General features: G+C 52.9%; 1 protein-coding gene across 1 annotated transcript in view; it reads left to right on the forward strand.

The window, feature by feature from the left end:
* DHRS12 (dehydrogenase/reductase 12) overlaps positions 1 to 11,022 on the forward strand; it is a 37,117-nt gene extending 26,095 nt beyond the window's left edge. Inside the window, exons 6-10 of the mRNA XM_007471684.1 lie at positions 3,893 to 3,954; positions 5,232 to 5,336; positions 6,730 to 6,820; positions 9,346 to 9,483; positions 10,379 to 11,022. Coding sequence (XP_007471746.1) covers positions 3,893 to 3,954; positions 5,232 to 5,336; positions 6,730 to 6,820; positions 9,346 to 9,483; positions 10,379 to 10,488 — 506 coding nt within the window. The 3' untranslated portion in view covers positions 10,489 to 11,022. The remainder of the gene's footprint in view (positions 1 to 3,892; positions 3,955 to 5,231; positions 5,337 to 6,729; positions 6,821 to 9,345; positions 9,484 to 10,378) is intronic.
* The last annotated feature ends 4,195 nt before the right edge of the window (positions 11,023 to 15,217 follow it).

The raw sequence follows: 15,217 nt of genomic DNA on the forward strand, positions 1-15,217 counted from the left end.
CATAAAGGTCCTTGTTGCCGTATTTAGAAGACTACATCCAACGTAAATTCCACTCCCAAATCTCTTTCTCGTAATGAACCTCCATCGACATAATGAGTTCCTTGGAAGGAAGGCATTGTGTAAATTAAAAATACTAATGAGTCATAATGATGATGAGTTATTTTCCTTATTACCGGGAGCAGAACTCAGCTTGGGCACATTATCCTGTGGCTGAAGGTGTCTTCCCTACACCCAGACCTGCCCTCCCTCAGGAGCCCAGACTAAAATAGGTTCTCTTTTTTTTTTTTCTCTCCTCATCAAAGCTCTGAATCCCCCAGATGTCCCTGATCTTAGCTAGTCAGTCTCGGGGGAATGGAAGTTACTAAACTGGTTCATACTAAGGTAGGAATGACCCGAGGGCACCCATAGCTGTTTCCAGCAGCGCGCTGCTTGCACCTTTCCAAGGATATTCCTATTAGCTGGTGAGCACAGGTGAACTTGTGGATTTTCTAGCTAAGGCCAAGCCCAGTGTCTTAGGGATTGTCTGGTTACAAGGAACAGGAACCCACTCAAGCCGACTAAACAAAACTGATTTACTGGGGGGGGGAGGCAAGGGCAACCTTCACAGAACTTAGTGGCAGAGGCACAGCTGGGCTTTGGGAGCGTCAGGGACAGGACAGGAGAGCGTGAGGAACTGGGGTGAACTTTTCCTGTTTCTCTGGGACCCTTGTCCACAGACTCTATCCCAGCCCTCCTGTCTCTGCAGGATGCTTTTCCGTGCACATGGGCCAAATATGGTGGCCGCTGAGTCAAGGGTCCCGTGCCCATGCTCTTGCGGGGAGGGTTCGACTGGCACAGCTTGGCTCAGGTGTCACCCCTAACTCAGTCTCCTCTGCCCATGGGGTCGAGGTTGCGTGGCTCAAACACAGTGCCTGGCCCCGGGTCGTGACTCGGTTACGTGTTGTTACAGGATGCAGGGCCCAGCCCTAAGGGGAGGGGATGGGGCACATCTCCAGAAGTCTACCACACCAGGTCGAGGAGTTTTCTGCTGAATTTGGTTGGGCGCCTGGAGTGTTGAAGGGCTTTGAGGCAGGAGAATGGCATTGGCGCCCGTGTTAACAGCAGGCCCGTGGTAGGATCTGTGTGCTGGGCAAGGAGCTCCTGGTGCCTTGTTCATCCTAAAGGAGCAGTGACTTGCAGACAACGGGATTCATTCCTACTCCCTTGGCACCGGAGTCGGTTGGGACCCTGTGGTTGAATGACTCAAGAAAAGGGATGTTTTCCATTCTGCGTGGACTTGCTGGGAACTTGGAAAAGTCACAGAACCTCTCTGGGATTCTCTTAATTCCAATTCTTTTAATTAAAATAATAATAATAATAATAGTATATAAATATACACATACATACTACTTATATATTTTTATGTTATTAATTTAGCAGATTCTTTTAAAAGATCTTATTGGCTTTATTCAGAGATTCCTAAATTGGGGAACGTCAATCTAGCAATAGATAGGAGCCTCAAAGAACTGTACAAGGCAAGAAGTTTTATAGGCAGAACGGAGCAGGAACAAGGAGGTTATACTGGGCATGTAGCAGATCCTTCTTGTGTTTCTCTTTTCTGGCCTGAAAAGATGCTGAGGGTACACAGGAAAGGCCTCAGAAAGCTGGCTAGGAGGCTGGAGGATCATAAATCGCTCGTGGCTGGAAAGAGAGAGGCTTCATCTCCTTCTCAGGGAGGAGATACGCTTGCTGTGTGTGAAGAGTGACATGTGTGCTTTGAAATGATACAGCTGGGGGCCTAGGGGGCCAAAAGCGTGTAGGAGCACACGATGGCTCAGATCTGCTGGGGCCGGGGGCACCCAGGGAGCAGGATGCAAGAGGCCCGTTTTATGGATTTGGAAGGCGGGAGGTTTTTTTTTTTTTTTTTAATGACAGAAAGGGCCCTGAAGGCCTGCTGCTAAAAACTGCAGTTTCTCCAGGAGTTTTAAAAAAGTCACCTACCACCTGGCTGTGCCCTACAGGTGAGCGTATTTGGTAGGGATGAATGGCCCAGCTAGTCTTCCTGCCCGTGACTCTGTTAGCATCTAAATTGATACCGGTAGGGTATATTCTCACAGGGGATGAAGCAGAAAACAAAATACACCACCTGGTCTCCTGGGTCGGGGGAGAGGCGCAGAGGGGCTACCCCAGCTCTTATCCGTCTCGTCTCGGAGGAGCGCCCGGCCAGTGGGGTGAGCGAGTCCGGCCGTCGGCCCATCCCGGGCCTCTGGGAGGGAAGCGGTGGAGCCTCTGGAGGAGGGGTGCAGGCCTGTGGTGTGGAACCTGCTCCCAGCTTTCAGTTCCTTTCCGCCAAGGACTCGTTTATGACAATCCGTCACGGCAGGCTGATGGGGCTGATAGCTTTTGGCAGAAGTCCTTTCTGCTTCTCGCAAATTAAATCACAGAGAAAGTCACCAGCAGTGAGTGCAAAGAAAGTGTTCAAGGCCACTGCACGGAGGCCAACAGCTGTCAGAGACCCAGTGTTTGCCAGAATTTAAAAATCCATGAATACTAACGAGGCTGGCACCTTCAACGACAGGTTGGGGTGCAGACACCAAGAATGCTGTGTGGCGTGAAGGGCACAACTCAGAATTGCTAATAATAATAATAGGAATAATAATAATAATGAAATAAAATGGCAACAACCAATGTGCACAGAGAGCTTTCCAGTCTACGTGCACATTTTCGTTTCACCACAAAACCCTGTGATCCTAGGAGGTGGGCTGTCCAGCTATGGTCTCCCTTTCACAAGTAAAGAAACCAAGGCTGAAATGCTTTGTCGACCTGCCCATGGTCACACCGCTGGTAGGTGCCAGCCAGGACTCAAATCCAGGCTCCCGGCTCCCCCCAGCGCCCTTTCTGTGACACCAGGCTGCTCCGGTGAGCCTGGGTGCAGGGCCGGGCTCAAGGTGGTGGGCAGAGCTGGGCAGGCAGAAACTGACGAGTGGCCCAAAAAGAGCCCAGGGCTTTCATTTCAATTCCCTGACTCCCAACCCGTTAACACAAGGTAATATATATTCATTGTTTGGGGAAAAAACAAACAAACAGATAAGCATAAGAACATAGAAATAATAATTGCCCACTCAGAGAGAAGCATTTTGAACATTTTAGTGCACCACAATATCATCCTTGCAGATACGTTTTCTTCATTTTGACACATCTTTCCTCACAAAAACGGAATCTGTTCCTCCTGCCGTTTTGTAAACGTCTCGTTCCATGTACTGTAAATATCTCTCCACGTCAGATACACTTCAACAATATTTTTCTCATTTCATTACAAATGTTAGACATATAGTTTTTATGATTGCAGAAATAACCATAAGGTTATATGCTCATTGTAGAAATATTCAAATTCAAACCGTACAGAAATGCCCAGCAAAGGAAGCAAACGCTTTACTTAATCCCACCCTTGGGGCCTAAGCAGTGTTGCTACATTTCACATTTCCTGTTCGTGTTTTTCCGTGCACACTCTAGACATAATGAACATATGTGTCTATATACATTTTTTTTCTCTGCCAAGTGGGATCACAGACTGTTGTGCAGTTTGCTTTTTTCCTTCCTCCGGTGTGGACATTTTATTGTCTCAGTCCCTGAGGTTCTAAGGCATCTTTGTTCCAATCCTGGGGAAAGGAAACCCCATGAGGCTGGAGAAGGGACAGGATAGTGGGTAGTAGCAACACAGGGCTGGTTCCAGCTATCGGACTAGAAACCCTCCGAGAGGAGGGGACCGCAGCTCAGGCAGCCCCTTGCCGCTCACCCGGAGGATGCAGGTAAACGGTGCCACCTCACCACCACCCCGTGGCCACCTGAGAGGAGGGGTCCCGTGGCACCAGATGGCCCCATGCCCCCTCATGAATGCTCTGTGCCTCCCCAGGTGTGTATGTTCTCACGACTGCCCTAATCCCCGTCTTGGAGAAAGAACATGACCCCAGAGTGGTGAGTTGACTTTGGGGATGTTTTGTAAGTAAATGACTTTGCTCCTGATGGGAAATCAGTGGTCCTACGTTTGTTGCCCCAACTGTCCCGAGGGGGCCATGCTGTCCACGTCCATAGGGGAGCCAAATTCTGTCCCCGGATCCATTAGCCTTCTGTTTGATAATCTGAGATCCAGCAGCGGTGTGCCAGCCCAGACGGCATCCAGGTGGGTCTAGCGAGGGGCCAGTGAAGCGGGGAGGGATCCAGGTCAAGGTGAGGGCCAGCCTGCGGCTTTGTCCTCAGGACACACATCCTTGAGGGGCTTGTAGGCGTGGCCTGGGATTCCAGAATGCTTGTTCTGGCAGTCGAGACTTCCTGGGAGCCGGCTGTCGATCCTGCCCGCCCCCTGCCCTGCTCTCAGGGGCCCTCCACCCCCCCCCTGCTCCTGCCTCTTGCCGCGGCTGGGTGGCTGCTGCCCATACACAACCAACGAGTCCCCTGCCAAAAGGGAGGCAGAGCTGTGCAAAGCCCCAGCCCTCACTGTAGGCTCTCCCCCAGTGTCATCTGGGAGTTGGCAAAGCCTTCAGAAAGGGGGGCTTCTGAAGAGCAGGGGCAGCCGGGGAAGGCAGTCAGCAGTGGGTGGGTGGGTGCACTTCCTGGAGAAGCTGCCGCTCAAAGGGGAGGGGTTACAGTGATCAAAATCAGAGAAGTCGGGAGGAAGGCAGTTAATGCAGGCTGCATTCTCTCTGCTGTGAGGGCCAGAAAAATGACCTCCCCTGATCCGAGAGGTCCAGGTCCTAGTTCCTGGCACCTGTGAATGTCACCTTGACGTGGCCAAGGGGACTCTGCAGGTGTGATTAAGTTAAGGGTATTGAGATGGGGAGGGTATCGTGGATTACCCAGCTGGGCCAGTGTAGTCACAGGGGTCCTAAGAAGAGGGCCAGAGTCAGAGGAGACTTGACAGTGGAAGTAGAGGCGGTCGGCATGCTGCAGCCACCAACCAAGGCATGCGAGTGGCCTCTAGAAGCCGGAGAAGGGAAGGAACGGATCCCCCCCTAAAACTGCCAGAAGGAATGCAGCTCTGCTGACACCTTGATTTTAGCCCCATAAGACCCATTTCAGACTTCTGACTTCCAGAGCTTCCAGTGGGGGAATTCATCTGCGACTTTATAAGCCACTAAGTTTGTGGTCATTTGTTGCAGTAGCAACAAGAAACCAATACGCTGCTTGACAGAGAAGAGGAATGGGAGGGTATTATGAAGTTTTCTGTACATATCTCTCCATTATATTTATTGCAGATAACAGTCTCCTCCGGAGGAATGTTGGTTCAGAAACTGAATGCCGATGACCTACAGTCAGAAAGGGCAGCATTCGATGGCACCATGGTCTATGCACAAAACAAAGTGAGTGAGGGGAGTTTCTCAAGGCTGCCACCTGGCTGCTTTTCCAAGGAAGGCTAATTCTGGGATTCACGGTAATTTGGATCTTAGTAATTCCCAGCAGCAGCTGAATGTTCCCCAGTGGAGAGAGAACCCTCTTCTCAATCAGGAGCCCGGCCCAGCCCAGCTCTGCCTGGACCAGGGTGGGGCTGGGGGGCTTCAGCTCGCCCCTAGGAAGAGCCACAAAGGCCGCCACCTCTCTTCCCTGGTTTCCTAGACCCACAAAGAGCATGGTGAGAGCCGGTGGCCGCCACAGCAGGAGCCCAGCAGGGGTTCCTCGCCCGGCTCGGCTCAGAGGGAATATGGACCCAGGAAGTCACTCCTCTCTCCCTGGGCAGCCCCTGCTCACTGGCTGGACATATGCCCCTGGAACAACGCTGGGTTTCCGGGCTCCCTTTGAAGGGCATGTGCATCCAATTCCGAAAGGAAAGGGCAGGGGTCCAGATCTCATGCCCGATCTTAACAGAAAGTGTAGTCACGCCGCCATACAGCAGCTCATCACAGCTGTTTTTAGAAGCCGGCTATATACCTTCCACATTTATGGTTCTGGCCCCTCAGTTCATTACTTGGGTGGGCTCCCTCGTCGTTTATGAAGCTGCCAGTGCCCACCAGCTGTCCCTCCTGTTGGTGTGGTCTGCCTCTGTCCGACCCGCCCCCCCTGCGCCCTGGCTCTGCCCCGCTTTCCCTCACCGAGCCCCAGGCCAGCTCCTGGTGGATTACTTCTCATGACTCAATCCTGACAATTGAAGGAACCATAATTCTTGACAGTTTTTCCAGGGAACATGGGAACAAACCACTCACACCGTAAATGAGGCCCAGATGGAGCTCTTTGCAAAACGTAATCAAAGTGCCCTGGGATTGGGCAGTAGTCTCCCTGCAGCTGAGGCTCAAGTGGTGGGGGGGGTACTTGATTTTTTAGGGAATTTGCAACAGCTGTGTTCTCTAAGCATCCCCAGTACGCGTCCTACACTCCAAGGCAGGAGTTCCTTCACATGTCCACGGACACCCTCTCAGTGCCGGCGGCCAGGGGACACAGTGAGCGGGGCCCAGCAACGAACACCGCAACACAAGCAACTAGGAAAGAGGACTCTCTGGGTGTCATTTCCGGGGGGGAGGGGCGGGGGAAGCCCCCGGGCAGCGTGCGGCGTTGGCGTTCCCTCATTTCCGGTGCTGGTCTGTTTGCATCTCAAACGGAGGGGCCGGGACGCAGGCCTGGGTGGTAGCCAGAGCTTGTGGGGTAGAGAGACATTCTAGAGCAAGGTGAAATCTCACATTGGGGGGCGGGCGAGGCAGGGTAGGGGCCCCCTTGCCCCCTCCTCCCGTTTGTTCATCCTCGCCCCCCACCCACCCCGTGCAGAGGCAGCAGGTGGTCCTGACGGAGCGGTGGGCCCGAGCGCACCCGGCCGTCCACTTCTCGTGCATGCATCCCGGCTGGGTCGACACCCCAGGTAGGTCTTTCATTTCCACGGCGCCTGTGTTTCATCTAAAGGTAGATAATCTTGGGCGGCCGCGGGACTGACTCTGCCCCGGACTGGCCTAAAACCAGTATCAGGAGGACTAGGAATGGCTTCGTTTCCACTGAGAGGGGCAGGCCGGTCCTCACAGGCGGAGCTGCTGTTAATCCGCCCCCGCGCGTGGCGGAGAGAGGGGGCGGCCCTGGGGTGGGGTGCGGCTGGGGGCCCCTCCCTCGGGACGGGCGGAGCCAGTGCACCCTGAGTGTCGGAGAGGAGTGAACCGAACCGAGGGGGGCGAGGGGGACCGAGGGAAGTCAACGGGAGACACTGGGAACGTGGGGCTGGGCTAGGCCAGGCCACCTCGCCGCCGCCCGGGTTCCTAGAAGTAGTGATGCACACAGGTCAGTAACAATCACGAAGAAGACAAGTGGAATTTTCTGGAAGCGCGTTGGAGCAGCAGGGAGGGAGAGCAGAGCTCTCCTCGGGATCTGTCCCTCCCAACTCCGTGGCCTCGGGTAAATCACGTGGGCTCTGTAGCTCTTTCCTCCTCCCCCGAAAAGGGCACCGAAAACAGCAGCACAGCAGCACCCCCAGGACACTTGAGAGCCCAGAGCTGCTCACAGCCATGTCTGGAAACTGACCCGTGTGTCCTCACAGCCCCGCTGCGGTGGGCACTAGCATCATGCCCATTTCCAGATGGGGAAACTGAGGCATAGGGGGGCCAGGATGGCCCGGCTGGGCCCGGCCACAGTGTCGTGGGAAGCAGGCTCTCTCGTATACGTGCTGTCGTCCTTTCTGAAAGCCGGTTGAGCAGAAGCCTTAACATTTGTATATACATCCTTGGAATTCATCCTAAGAAATAATGAGAGATGTGGAAAATGAGGTTGCTCATCACAGTACTCGTGCTAGGAGAGTGAGTTCATAAGTTATGGAGCACCTGTACAAGAAATCTGTTCAGCCCTGAAAACTGCTGGGGAGAAATGTCTATGGGCAAGGAAAACTGCGCTATACCATTAAATGAAGGTATCAGTCACCCAGACTGTACGTGCCTTAGGGGTTTATTTTTGCTACACCCATATCCCCATGGAAGAAGGCGTATGTTGGTGCCACGCAGCATCCCGTGGAGACCTGGCGGAGAGAGCTGGTGCAGACCAGCCCTCTGGGGCACGGATCTGAGGACGTCTGGCAGCCTCCTGTTTTAAACGCAGAGGGGGTGTCCTCAGCCAAGCACACCGGGAGGGACTCAGGCCAGGGGTGTTGCGAGAGGGTGGCTGCTGCTTGTCGCTTCCGGATGGGAGACATGCCTAGCCCTGCCTGACCAGGTAGCTCCATCAGGCCGTGCGAGGGCAGCCAGCCTGTCATCCTCCCAAGGACATCACCCCAGCAGTCCTCATGTCAACCTGTGTGCTTGCAAAATCTGTGCTCCAAGCCCACCCCCTGGATCCACCATCTGGGTCAAGGTGCAGTTTGCCCTCTATTGTCCACAGGTCACAGGGCAACGACTGGGCCTCTCGGGTGCAGATGGCCTGTCTCGGGACACAGAAGCCCGAGGGAGGGCTGGGCGGGGCCCTGAGCCCGGGGACACTTGTCCTCCCCGAGTGCTGTGACAGAAGGATTCAAATTCCTTCTCTTTGCTCATCAGTATTTCCTAATTTTTCCACAATTAGCAAGTACTGTTTCTGTGAAAGGAAAAAAAAAATTGTTTTTAATATAAAAAATGAGGGCCTTAGATTAGATGATGCTTTCTCTCTCTGAAATCCTCTGATCTCATTACGGCTTTCAGACCTTGTTTTCTCTGCCTTTTCTTTCCTTGGCTTCATGAGAGAACAGTTTTGTTTCTCAGTGTGCTCACTGTTGGGACAGTGTGTTCCCCGAGGTCTGTGGGCAGGGGGGGGCTGGGCCTCCCGTGGTGAGGACGGGGGCCCTGGGGAGGCGACACCAGGAGGGGAACCTCTGTGTAGCCGGGTGTGGGGGGCCGGGGGAGGACGAGTTAGAGGAGCTTTGGCAGAGGAAGGACGAAGCCCCTCCCCTTCTTACTACACTCCTCCCTAAAAAGCAGGGAACACTAGTGCAGCCCGAGGAACCATCAGCCAGGATGCTCGGAGAGGTCAGAATGCTTGGCGAGAGATGGTTCACCCAGGAAGCGGGAGTCTGATCCCCTCTCGGCCTCAGTGTGACCCTCCTTTCTTAGGATAGAAAGTGGGGAGGTGCCGGAGATTTTGCTTCCAGGGGACGGGGCTGGTCTGGGCGCCCGGGGCCCAGGGGACACGGGACCACTCGGGGCTCTGGTGAGCAGCACTTCCCTCCCAGGCCACAGGGTGACACCTCAGGGGCTTTGTGACAAGGCTGTGTGAAACCTGAACAGCCTGGAGGAATGCTGTGTCGAAGTGGAAAGGGGGCAGTCTGTGGTCCTTTTCCATTTCATCGTCGTTGTCATTGGAAGAAGCCAAGCGCGGGCAGCGTCCTGGCTTGAGGATACTGTCCTCACCACCCTGTCCGCGCCTCCCCTGCCCCTGCAGGCGTGCGGTCGTCGATGCCCGGGTTCCATGCCAGGCTGGGGGCCAGGCTGCGCTCTGAGGCCCAGGGCGCGGACACCGTGCTGTGGCTGGCCCTCGCCCCGACTGCCGCCGTGCGGCCCAGCGGCCGCTTCTTCCAAGGTGACTTCCTCCCTGGGTGTGAAGGCGCCCCCGACCCTCCTCTCTGTGCAGCTCGGGTTCCCCTTCCCCGTGATTGTGCCCGGCCTGCCTTGGCAGGGCGGCTCCTTCGCCTGTCGGGGCGCTTTGTGAAGGGCCTCACTTCTAACTTCGCACCACCCGCTTTTTCCATCCACCTTTCTGAACTCAGTGGGTCCCCTGAGGATGAAATCCTCGGGTTGTCATCCTTGTTCTGAGTCTTGGGCGAGGCCGGGCCCTGTGGGCACCGTGGAGATGAAAGCTCCCTCTCCGAAGGCCCGGGGATGGGAGCTGTCCAAGCAGCAGTGCAAAGGGAATGAGTCTCTTCTTTCTGCTTCCGGGGGCAGTTATCTGTTGAGGGTTTGCTCCCAACCTGGGCAGCATCCCGACGGGCAGTCTGAGAGGAGGCATGCTGAGGGCGGATGCTGGAGGCCAGGGCCTTCCGCCTCTTTCCCCACCAGGGATGTGGCCGCCTTTGCCTGAGCCATGATGGAGCTCTGGTGACCCTGTGGCGACTGGGGGCCTGGCCGTACCTTCTCCTCCGGCCACCACCTGCCAGTTCTCAAAACACTCCACACTCCCCAAGCCCAAACCCCAACCCCACCCCCACCAGCACCCAGGCCTGAGGACCCTCCCCCCAGCCCGGTGGAGTCCCTCAAAACCCAGCCCGACACCTGTCCTCCCCAACTCGGTCTCCCTTCTGTAGCACCTCATCGTCTGTGGGGACCCTTGAAGGCAGGTGTGGCATCTAACTCCGTCTCGTGTGGGCCCCTCCCCGGCAGATGTCCGTGACATGACTGACCCGGGGCCCAAGTGGCGGGCAGAGGCTCACCCACGCTGCCTCGCTGCTCACACCTTTGTTCTTCCCTCTCACTTTTAGACCGGAAACCAGTGCCCACACATTTGCCTTTTGCTAGGACATCGTCCTCACCGGCTGAAGAGGAGAAACTAATTGAAATCCTGGAAGAGCTAGCTCAGAGATTTAAATAGGCCAGGCCAGACCCAACGCGGGGCTGGAACCGCCTCCGAAAATATGGGAAGGTGTGGCCCAGGGGTAGACCAGTACACAGACCCCACGTCTAGACGTCCCCGTAGATTGGCCCATATTCCACTGCTGGGGTCTGAGCTGGCTTCCTCTCCTTCTGCAGTCATAGAAATCAGTCCCGTTCTTTATACAAAGCCTAGTATTGAAGCCGTGACCCACCATCTCCTCACTGTGGGACCACAGGTGGGTTACTTACCCTCTGGGGGCCTCATTTTCCCTGTCAGTGGAGACTGTAGTGCTACCTACCTCAAGGGGTGGTTTTAACGATTCAGTGAACTACTAGTAATGCACTTAGAAGAACGCTTGGTGCATCGTAAAGACTTGATATATGTTTGTTAGCTATTAACATCAGCATTTAGCTGACAAGTGTGCTAAAACTCACGGGGGAAAAAAAAAAATCCCCCTAAAGGTTACCCCCTGTAGCAATGAGGAGCCACACAGAATGGGAGCTTTTATTTTAAAGTAAATACGACTGGGGCCGGGAACGGGGGAATCTGCCTGTTCCGCAGTATCCTTTTCCCGTGTAAATTTCTCCTTTGAGGATGTGGTTTTTTTTCTGAAGATGCCATGGCCTGGTTTATTTACATTTGTTACGATTAGAAGTGGCATGGACATACACACACTACCAAAGTAAAGTAGCTAGCTAGTGGGAAGCAGCAGCACTGCACTGGGAGATCAGCTCCTGCTTTGTGACCACCTAGAGGGGTGGGATAGGGAGGGTGGGGAGGGAGACGCAAGAGGGAGGGGATATGGGGATATATGTATATGTGTAACTGATTCACTTTGTTATAAAGCAGAAACTAACACACCATTGTAAAGCAATTGTACTCCAATAAAGGTGTTAAAAAAAAAATGGCTTGAATTAGGCACCTGGCATTCCGGTGCTACTGTTTGGTAAAACTTCTAAGCTATTTGCATTTTATGTCTTAGTGACGCTGGGGAAAGTTGTAACAAAATCGGTGAACAGATTTAGGATAGCTCCATACACGTTCTGGATGTTCACCGGCGAAGTAAACGTAATGCATCGCCCACGGAGGAGGACCCAGCTGGGCACCGCTCAACCAGTCCCGCGGTGCGGGGCCTTCAGAGGTGCCTGAGGTGCTCAGGTCCAGGCTGTCAGCCGAGGATCCCCTAGGAAGGGGCTTTCTGGTGAGTCCGCCTGGAAGATCAGTGAGCAGCGGCCCCCCGGGGTATGAATCTCTCCTTTCCTGAAGGAGGACACTGGGGGCTGCCGCGGTGCTGGGTGTGGGCGGGGCCGGGCGGGCACGGGCAGGCTGGATGGAGGAGGGGCAACCCGGCCGCCCCTCCCACCGGCCCTTTGACAGCGTGCAAGTCATCGACTTCTTCCCACTTCTTATCTGTAAAATGGGCCTCATGAGTTTTTACGAAGGCTTTTCCTGGCTGTATTTTTCCTGAGGAGTCCTCTCTCCTTCATTTGGAAAGTTTATCAGCCACAGGTAAAGCAGCCTTGTGTGAAAGGAAGATAAGAAAATAAAAAGGTCTGCTCGGCCAGCCATGGTGAACGCCAACGCAGGGCTGCTGGAGTGCGTGTGTGTCACGTGGCACAGCTCGACAACAATGACAGGACCACAGGTGCAGGAAGGTTTCCACAGAGATTTATTTTAAACCGTGGCGGTAGCTTGCATTGAGTCTTTGACATTGGTCATGGCTACACATTCATTTCGGTTAGCGGGAAGCACAGTGGGAAAGTGAGCAGAGTTCAGAAACGTTCACGACATTCAGCAGCATTTGAATGGAGAACTGGATACAGACATTTAACATCGTGGGAAATCCCTGCTTATTCCCACCTAATCACATTCAGGAAGTCAATGTCAAGACTGGTTGGTCTGGTTGGGGGAATCTAGTGGCAGAGGGCGTGGCAATGCCAGCAGGGTTTGGCTAGAACCACATTTGAGAAATCTCTTCCAGCTTTGGGCTTATTACATTTTCAGCCTGACCCCTTGGAGAATCTCATTTCAAAAAGAAAGAAAAAGACAGCCATAAAGCAACACGCCCGCTGCAGCCAGGTTCCGACGTGGCTGTAGACTGGTGGGCGTGCAGGGTGGAAGCGTCCGTGTCCCCTGTTGTGGAGACAGTGGCAGGCAGGCACGAATGTGGGGCTAGCACCTTCCCGGTTGTCCAGTTAGTAACAGTTTTTGGACTTTTCATATAAAGATTTTCTTCTGCAAAATGACAGTACATTTGAAAAAAAAAGCAGATGGCGTAAAACACAAATATGTAAGTATACAGTGGTTACCAGCGACACAAGTATTTTGGTCCATACTTCATATGCTACTAACATAAGGCAGCCATCCATTTAAATGAAAGAAAAAGTGTGTATAAGTGAAATACTTTTTTCAAACCATTTCTCCTTTTTGTGTTACAGTTTACCCTCTCATGCTTCCCAGAGAACCAAGGGGGATAAAAAGGAGAAAGGATCCTAAATATCAAAGTCACATTCTAAAACTAACCTTTAAGCCGACCTGCAATTCCCCTTCTCTCCCAAGAAAGTCAGATACACTTTTGTACACTCACGAAGGTGAACATTTTGAGGTATTTGTTTTTAATGAGATGGTACTATGATTGACTTGCACCTTCACCATCTTTTTCAAACCTCCTGGGCTCTGGACGGGAAAATACAGGAAGCAGTTCACTTGATGTGACACAAAACAAAGGCAGTGGGATATGCTCCCGTTTACCTGAGTGAAGTCAGCCACGTGCAGGCGGGTCACTGGTAATGGTTAGGTCAGTTTAGTAGTAACAGTCATGGAATCATAGGATCACGGATTGGAAGGGATCTTAAGAACAATCATTGAATTCAACTTCTACTCAAGGCTTTTAATCTCCTTTCCACATCTATTCCACTATAAACAGACAAGGGGCTACATACTGTCTGTTCAAAAATTCCCTGGCAGAAGAAACACAAAAGAGGAATCCCATTCCAGTGTTGGACAGATCTAATTTTACACCCTGCTTTCTTGTGTTTGGCCTAAACAGGCTTCTTGGTGGAAAGGATAATGTTTGTTTAAAGGCAAAATTACAAACTAAAAACATGGATGTCCCTGAATTAAGTTATGGACACATGATACTTGGGCACTGAAGGATAAAGGCAAGTGGATGGAATACAAGTGTCAGTACTAGGAAGTACCGAGGCCCGCGGTGGGACGTCGGGATGCCCCTGCTCGGTAGAGTCGGGTCTCCAGGGCGGTGGCTGCCTGAGCTCTTTTACTGTCGCCGAATTGAGAAAAACATTCCCTTCCGCGTGGCGAGTGCCACTGCGATGAGGATTTATCACATTTACCACATTGTACTGAAATGACCATTACTTGCAAGAACGATTCAAAGCCAGAGGGAAATGAGGGCAGCAGTGGCCTGCTTGCTCACGGGAAGGCCGTGTGGGCGCAGTGCCACCGCTGTCCAGAACAACCTCCTCCACAGGTCAAGGCCTGTCCTTTTTCAAAGGAGAGCTCCTAACCTGGGCCCCCGGGGAATAGCGGAATCAGTATGCCGTAGGCTCATCCAGGCCAAGTCTGTGCAAGCAGTGGTCCCCAGCCCCACCTCACAGCCTCCAGTGAGGGGCTGTGCCCCCAACAAAGTTCAAAAATTAGTCACCGGGGTCATTTTAGGATAATAACTCCAGGTATTTCCAAAGAAAAAGAAACTTTGATACCAGCCTCAGCAGCAGGGAAACTTGACTCTCTGGGTAGAGGTGCGTGGCGAACCGCGTGCTGCCTCTCTCTGTGGCCACGAGCATCTGTGTCTCACGGTGACAAGAGCTCAGGCTCCAGGACTGCAGCTGTGCACTTGATGTTCTCTGGCAGCTCCAAACAGCCTGTGGGCCCCGAGCACCAGGCTGATGCAGGTCCTGGGCCTTTGTTTACACTGCTCCCACAGCCTGGGCTCACAACAACTCATCCCTTAACTCTCAGCTCAGAAGCCCTTTCCTCTGCAAGGTCCCCGGGCTCCACCCGTGCGGGTAGGAGCACCTGCGCAGCTCCTGGAATAGGACCCCACAGCCCTGTCACTGGATTTACCACGAGGCACTGAAATGATCCATCTAGGCCACAGGACGGACCTCGTGACCCTGGGCCTGGTTCAAAGCCTGGAGTGTGGTGGACACTCGACAAAGGGTTGGACTGGTCGAGAATTGGAGTCTCAAGGGTCATCTAGATCCCTCAGTGCTCAAGATGGACTTAATCTCTGTTTCCCAATCATGTCGCTAGATAGGCACTTGCACATCCAGAAAAACATAACTTTGTTTCAAAGGAGAGGAAAAAACGAATGTTTTTGGCAAAATGCTTTCCTTCACTTTAAAATATAAATCTTAGTGGACAAGGTCACTTACATACAATTAAACTACTATGAAAAGGCCAAACCAAAGGAATGTCATTTAATGGATATTTATGTCCAGTAACTTTGATAACATAGTTTAGATCTAGTCCCTTGCTTAAAAGGCAAAATTCAGGCGTTAAAAACTGATTAATGTTAAGAAAAAAATAAACTCTGTTTTTGAGAAAATGAATCTTAAAACAGGAAAAGAAAGGCAATGTTCCATAAGAAGGTCAATGAAGAGACTGGCTCAGGGCCAACCCACACACGGAGGGTGAGGTGCGCTTTCAGTGCCCCTGGATTTCCACTTAAACTTTGCAGCTGGGGTGGTCTGTGGGGAAGAGG

The sequence above is a fragment of the Lipotes vexillifer genome, unplaced genomic scaffold, assembly GCF_000442215.2.
Source record: "Lipotes vexillifer unplaced genomic scaffold, Lipotes_vexillifer_v1.1 scaffold470, whole genome shotgun sequence".
NCBI lineage: Eukaryota > Metazoa > Chordata > Mammalia > Artiodactyla > Lipotidae > Lipotes > Lipotes vexillifer.